Genomic DNA, 6,740 nt, shown 5'->3' with positions numbered 1-6,740 from the left:
GTGCTCCAGGATGCTAGGTGCAGTGTTGAGCTTTTGTTACAAGCCAGCAAGTACCAACGACCGGATTTGGTGTGTGGTAGTAACAGGTAAATTAACACTTTTTTAAAATTATTTGAATATATATGAATGCTTGTGTATAAATACACAAACAATACACATATGCTTTCATGCTTTCAATTGTGTAATTTAAGTGATCTGGTTAGCTCTGTTTTGGAAGTTCAGTTCATGCTAGAAATGTTTTTTGGAGTTTGTACGTGTTTTGTCTCTAGGGGCCACCACATATATTTATATATAAACATATATAAATAAAACCACTTTTTTTTTTACATTAGTAATTCCTTTTGTGCATAATTTTATATTATTGTTAATAATAAATTAATGAAAGCAACAAAACAACCCGAAGAGCCGGTTTGGAGCCAAAAGAGCCGGTTCGGAGCCAAAAGAGCTGGTTCGGAGCCAAAAGACCCGGCTCTTTTTAGTGAGCCGAACCAAAAGAGCCGGTTCTCTAAAAAGAGCCGGAAATCCCATCACTACTTCAGAAAGTGAAAAAGATATCACGAGCAGTGGAGATATTTCTGACAGCGAAGAAGGGGAGGAATTTTTGCCAGGCACCGAGAAGCTTTGCAGCTCATCTGAGGAGGAGGAGGAAGAGACAAGACTGGAGGATGACCATCAGTGGAGATCTAAAAATGGAGAAATCATGTGGCAACCCACACATGAAGAGGTCCTGCCATTTTTTCCTCCTCCCATTTTAACCCCAGGACCAACCCATTATGCAATTGTTAGAATCAGCAGCCCCGGGAGCACTTTCAATATTTTTTTTGCGGAGGACATTATGCAGCTAATCCTGCATTTTACCAACCTGCAGGGCAAGCGGTCAGTAAAAGACTGGAAGAACATAGATGAGGAGGAGCTGCAGGCTTACATGGGGCTTCTGATCCTGGATGGCCTGTACAGGTCTCAACATGAAGCAACAACGAAGCCTGTGGGATGGGGTGACAGGACGTGTTCTTTTTCATGCCACAATGTCAAAAAAAAGATTTGCGCAAATTAATCTGGCAGTAAGATTTGATGATTGTCTTTCCCATCCAGGTCGCTACAGGGGGGACAAGCTGACTCCTATAAAAGATTTATGGAGCAAATGGAGCGACCGCCTGCCCAAACCTTTCAATCCAGGGAGAGATATATGTGTGGATGAACAGCTGATCCCTTTTAAGGGCCACTGTTCATTCAAACAATATATGCCCTCCAAACCTGCTAAATATGGGCTGAAGATCTGGGCCCTATGTGATGTGCAGACCTCCTATGCCTGGAGGCTTTAAGTGTATACAGGAAAGTTCACATCAGCAAACAGGGAGGTTAACCAAGGCATGCAGGTAGTGCTTGAGTTGACAGAGGGGCTGCAGGGCCACACAGTCACAACCGACAATTTTTTGTACATCATTTCCTCTTGCAGAGGAATTGAGGAAGAGGAGGATGGCCCTGGTGGGCACTCTGCAGTTGACTGAGTTGCCCCCACAGCTGCTGAACGTTCAACACAGAGAAGTTCTGTCCTCTGTCTTTGCCTTGCCGCAACAGGGCTGTGGTATCCTACATCCCAAAGAAAAGAAAAAATGTTGTCATGTTGAGCACCAGGCACCATGAGCCACAAGTCCAGGACTCTGGCAAGAAAAAGCTCCAGATCATCCTGGATTATAACAAGTGCAAAGGGGCTGTGGATTATCTGGACCAGTTAAGCACAATTATACATCAATTATTTGCCAAATTGTTTACGGTTTCTCATTATTATAACTGATAAAGTCAGATCATGTGACTATGATAGTTTTGATAGTTACAGAAAGGGGTGGGTGGGTCTAGTTTGATGCCCATAGGCAGAAAGAATCAATTTTTCTATGGCTGTATAAATTTATTTATGTCATCTGATCATTTCTTTTTGTTTTGCAGGTTCGTGGCACCTACTCCTGCCGTCGGCAGACGCGTAGGTGGCCCATGTGTCTGCTCGACCACATGACTGATGTAAGCTGCTACAATGCTTTTGTCCTCTTCACTGCTCTTTTGTCCTCTTCACTGCTGTGGACCCAGAGTGGAACAGACGAAAACACTACAAGCGGCGTCTGTTCATAGAGCAGGTTGGCAGAGCCCTTATCACCTCGACCATGATGAAGAGAACCCACCTGCCTAGAACACCGTTTGCAGCCAGCCTGGTCTTACAGGCCCAGGGCAAAGAGCAGCAGCAGGAGCAGCAGCAGGAGCAGGAGGAGGAGCGTTCCACAATGCGAAACCAGTGCACATCGTGTAAACAGCGCAGAAGAATTCCAAACTAGCTGCTGCAAATATGGTGAACCGGTCTGCAAAGTCCATTGCAAAATGCTATGTGGTTCATGTTATAAGATGTAAATTACATCTTTGTTCAGTTTGTTGTTTTGTTTTGTTTGTTCAGCTCAGTTCAGTTTGTTTTTGTAATAAATTTTCATTGTTCCAAAAATACTAATGCATCCAAATCAATGTTGTTATCAATTATTGACCTATTCAAAGCTCTAATAGCCTTTTGCCAAATATTATATTTTGCAATTAATTTTTGGAAAATATTGCAGATTATGGGTTCCCGCCCCCAAAATAAACACGGGTCTTTATAACAATAAAGCCATAAAAACATAAAAATTATTTAAAAAATAATGAAAAACTTTATATCTATGGTTAGGTCTGAAGTTGTTAAAAAGATCTGATGTGAAAAAAAGAAAAATTAATTCATATATGATATTGCTCTATCACCTGTTGACTTGGGACCCGTTTGGGTCCCGAGGGTAGAGAGCGGATGTAAATTTTATGGGTGCCACAAGGATAAATACATCAAATATTTTGTGGTTGTACTCTGTGGACCTTCTTTGTGGACTAGTCAATGTGTCATTATTTTAGTTGAGAAAGAATTAGGTGCAGTGAAAGTATGTCCAGCATGAATCACATGTTACACATGTCACTTTTTCAGTGTTAGTTCCTAATTTTGAAGCTTCAAAGAAACAGTATATAAGCATCAACCATAGAGCTGTTCAGCACCTTTTCACTGGAAGGCTGAAGCTACCAGTCGGTGCTGATAAGAAATTCTACAAGAGCTCTACTATAAAATCTATGTTATCCTTTCTCTAATGCAGTGGTTCCCAAACTTTTTTCGCTAGGCCCCCCTTTGTTTTAGAAAAATGTTCGCGCCGCCCCCCGCACACCCTCGCGCGCACACACACGCACGCACTAACACATCCTCCAACCACACACAACCATATTTTGATCAATTGCAGTTTATTTCACACCTCAAACATTTAGTAAACAATTAAGCAAATACAAGTAATCTGCAATAAATTGCAGGTAGTACGAAAATAAACTACTAACTCTTTTACGCTACATCCGCACCTACACGGGTATTTTTGAAAACGCAGCTGTTTCGTCTACACGTAAACGGCGTTTCGGATCACCGAAAACTGAGATTTTTTAAAACTCATTTTTTGCGTTTACGTGTGGACGAGGAATACAGAGTTCGTCATGCAACGTTAAAGGTATGCGCCTTTTTTTAACTCAGCTGTGCGCCACGTTATTGTTTACATGAGAGGAATTGCAGAATGGACGATAGTCAGATTAACAGTATTTTGTCTCTATCTGCAGGTTTTACAGGCTTACGGTGTGTTCACACCGAACGCGATAGAGGCGGCCAGAGTATCAGGTTTACATGTTAAGTCAATGGAAAGGCGCGATGACACGCGATTGCAGCTCCCGCGAAAATTCGGAAGCAGATTTGTGTCGCCAAAACGCCTGAAACGCGCGTCAGTGTAGCGCGTTTAGGCGTTTGACTCGCGAAAAAAACCACGCGTGTGAGTTTTTGTGTTGCATTTTGTGCATATGCGCGTTACGCGTCTACCGCTCGAGTTGGAAAAATCTGAACTCCAGCGCCGTGACAACCAATCAGGAGCCTGGTGACGTGGCTGTTACCTAGGTCAAAGGGGCAGATCCAGCCAAAGCCCTTCATACTTCAATGGAAGGAAGGCTAATCAACGCCGTAGCAAACAACTCGGAGCCGTTCAACACCAGCTGCTTTCTGTACCGAGACAGGAATATAAAGGACCGAGCTTGGAGGAAGATATGTGAAGAGATCGGGCAACCTGGTAAGTTCATTCATTTCTCTTAAGTTTTCTCTAAAGTTTTCGCTGACCCGGGGAAGCCGCACAAAAGCTAGCAAGCCACCGCTATTTTCCCACTGACGTACAAATACCGTTCTGCTTTTATGCATGTTGTCATTTAGGAATATATTTTATTGTTTATTAATAAACAGCACACAGTGGTCCCGCTGTTCGTCTGTCACTGCTTTGCTTTTTCTCTGATTTTTTATTGCACAGTACAGCATTGCATTCTGCAGCCTGATTGACAAATCTCCTTCGTGTCGTGTCTCCTGCGCTTGCCAAATTTATCACGTTTGGTTTTGATAACCATCACGTCCAATAGAAAAAACAGCACAAAAATACCCATAACTATGAGCCTCATTCGGAAATAGATACCTGCACCGCGAGGGGAAAAAGGTGCACGAAAGTGGCGGGCAGATGAAGACAAACCGCGGCATAATAATACTTTTACGTTTTGCAATCTACAAAGGTTTGCACTTTGAGAATCAAATGTGAGAACTGTGACCAATGTTCATGTGTGTGGGGAAAATGGTGTATAAAGTGCGTGACCAGGGGCTAGTTATTCTGAGAACCCCTGCTGCAATAAATGAGGGACCACTGTCTACTCTATGATTATTATATCCAACCTGTTAACATTTAATACTGTATTGATAGAACCAACTGATTCTGAAGCAGAGCATCCCAAGTCCCTGAGCTCCTGCTGCTGCACCCACAGATATGTACAGCAAGCACTGATAGCTTTTAACTCGGTGGGATTGCCTTGTGATCACCTTTACTAAATATCTACAACCAATCTGATTATATCCTGTTTTTTTTTTTTCAATGTTGAAATTAAAATCTAGTAGCAGCCTTCTCATTTCTTTGTGTTTTGTGCTGTTTTATAGGCCCACAGGGGAGGACGGCTCTGAGGCAGATGAGGGACGGGTCCCAGGACGGTCCATTGGCGCTGGAGCTGGCCATCCTGATGTCCCTGAAGAGGCCACACCGGTCTCCAATGGAGCAGCTGGGTCCTTTTTATTCCGGTCTCTCTGTAAATTCTTATATTTTATATATTTATGTTTAATGTTTTTCTGTTTGAGAATTTTAATATTATTTCAAATAAATTTTTATAATGACTAATGTCTCAGTTCTACTACACAGCAAATGTTGGCACACGACTTGACACATGTAGAATTTATTTCATATTATACTAATGACAAAATATATTAATACAGTGGGATGCAAAAGTTTGGGCAACCTTGTTAATAGACATTATTTTCCTGTATAAATCGTTGGTTGTTACAATAAAAATGTCAGTTAAATATCATACAGGAGACACACACAGTGATATTTGAGATGTGAAAAGAAGTTTACTGGATTTACAAAAAGTGTGCAATAATTGTTTAAACAAAATCAAGCAGGTGCATAAATTTGGGCACCACAAAAAAGAAATGAAATAAATATTTAGTGTATATCAATGTGTGTGTCTCCTATATGATATATGGGGTGCCTTTGTCTGGACGTGCTTCCCATCCAGAGCTGCACAGCACAGAGGAAAGTTCCAGCGCTCCTGGAAATCCCTCTGTGATGGACGCCAGTCTCCAGGTGAAGGCGCAGCCATGAAGTTGTCCACTAGACAGTCCCAGATGGCCGTCGCTACCTGGGGGATGATCTGACACACCGACTCTGAAACTGAACGCTTGGTCCTGAAGGAGTCCCCGGTGACAAGGAACCTGGACAAAATTGTTCAAAATCAGTATTATGTGTACTGCAGTTACAAAATACATTATTCAAATTCCAAAATACTTTTGTGATGTCAGATTTAAATCAGAAAACTTAAATCTTACATAAAACATTTTGTAATTATAAGGATAATTACAAAATGTATATTAGATCATATCTAAAACTGTTGTGTTTTATTTTAACTTTAACATATCATAATTTGATTGGTAGCAACTTTTGCCACTACAGTGAGCCAATCACTCATAATTCCTAAACATGTCAATCAGGCAGGAATGAAGTAAGACATTAATAGAAATAAAGAGTTGTATGTTGACATGTAGCCCTTGCTTAAATCATTAATATTTTTGAAAAATTAATCTGTGATAAGACAGCTTATCAAGATAGAACCATGTAACTAGAGATGAACCAAACTGTTCACAGTTTTATCTAACTCTGTTTTAATAAAGGCTGGTGACCCCTGTTATAGAGTCTGACAGCTGCAGGGATTATATACAAATATTCAACTATCCCAGAATTAAACCAGGTCTAAATAAAAAAGGAGTGAGTATCACTACAAAGGTTAACTCAGTGGTCCTAATGCTACAGTTTGATATCAGCAAACACCGAGCGCATACATTGATGTGACACCACAGCCATGCTATCATCGCAAACACTGATAACAGCATAAATCGAATTAAATCGGGACTTGATGAGAGCTTCTGAGTATCACTAGAAATATTATATACAGTCGTCTCCGTACCACAGTTTGCTATCAGTAAATAGCGACCATTCACTGTTAGCATAGCACATCCATGTTAGCAGTGTATAAATGGATGGTTTAGCATATATTAGCACAGGTATCAATAAAGGACTACC

The 6,740-nt window shown here is 41.1% G+C and overlaps 1 protein-coding gene across 1 annotated transcript; it reads left to right on the top strand.

The window, feature by feature from the left end:
* The first annotated feature begins 3,997 nt into the window (after nt 1-3,997).
* Nucleotides 3,998-6,178, top strand: LOC146673656 (uncharacterized). The gene is made up of 3 exons (XM_085402301.1): nt 3,998-4,148; nt 5,048-5,193; nt 5,680-6,178. The coding sequence occupies exons 1-3, from the start codon at nt 4,019-4,021 to the stop codon at nt 5,728-5,730; spliced, it is 327 nt and encodes a 108-aa protein (XP_085258427.1). The 5' UTR covers nt 3,998-4,018; the 3' UTR covers nt 5,731-6,178.
* Nucleotides 6,179-6,740: the final 562 nt, after the last annotated feature.

This window comes from Rhamphochromis longiceps, linkage group LG3, assembly GCF_057381845.1.
Source record: "Rhamphochromis longiceps isolate RC_006_pf linkage group LG3, R_longiceps_female_GT1.1, whole genome shotgun sequence".
NCBI lineage: Eukaryota > Metazoa > Chordata > Actinopteri > Cichliformes > Cichlidae > Rhamphochromis > Rhamphochromis longiceps.
Note: the sequence above shows the minus strand (reverse complement) of the source record. Positions and strands in the feature narration are given on the sequence as shown.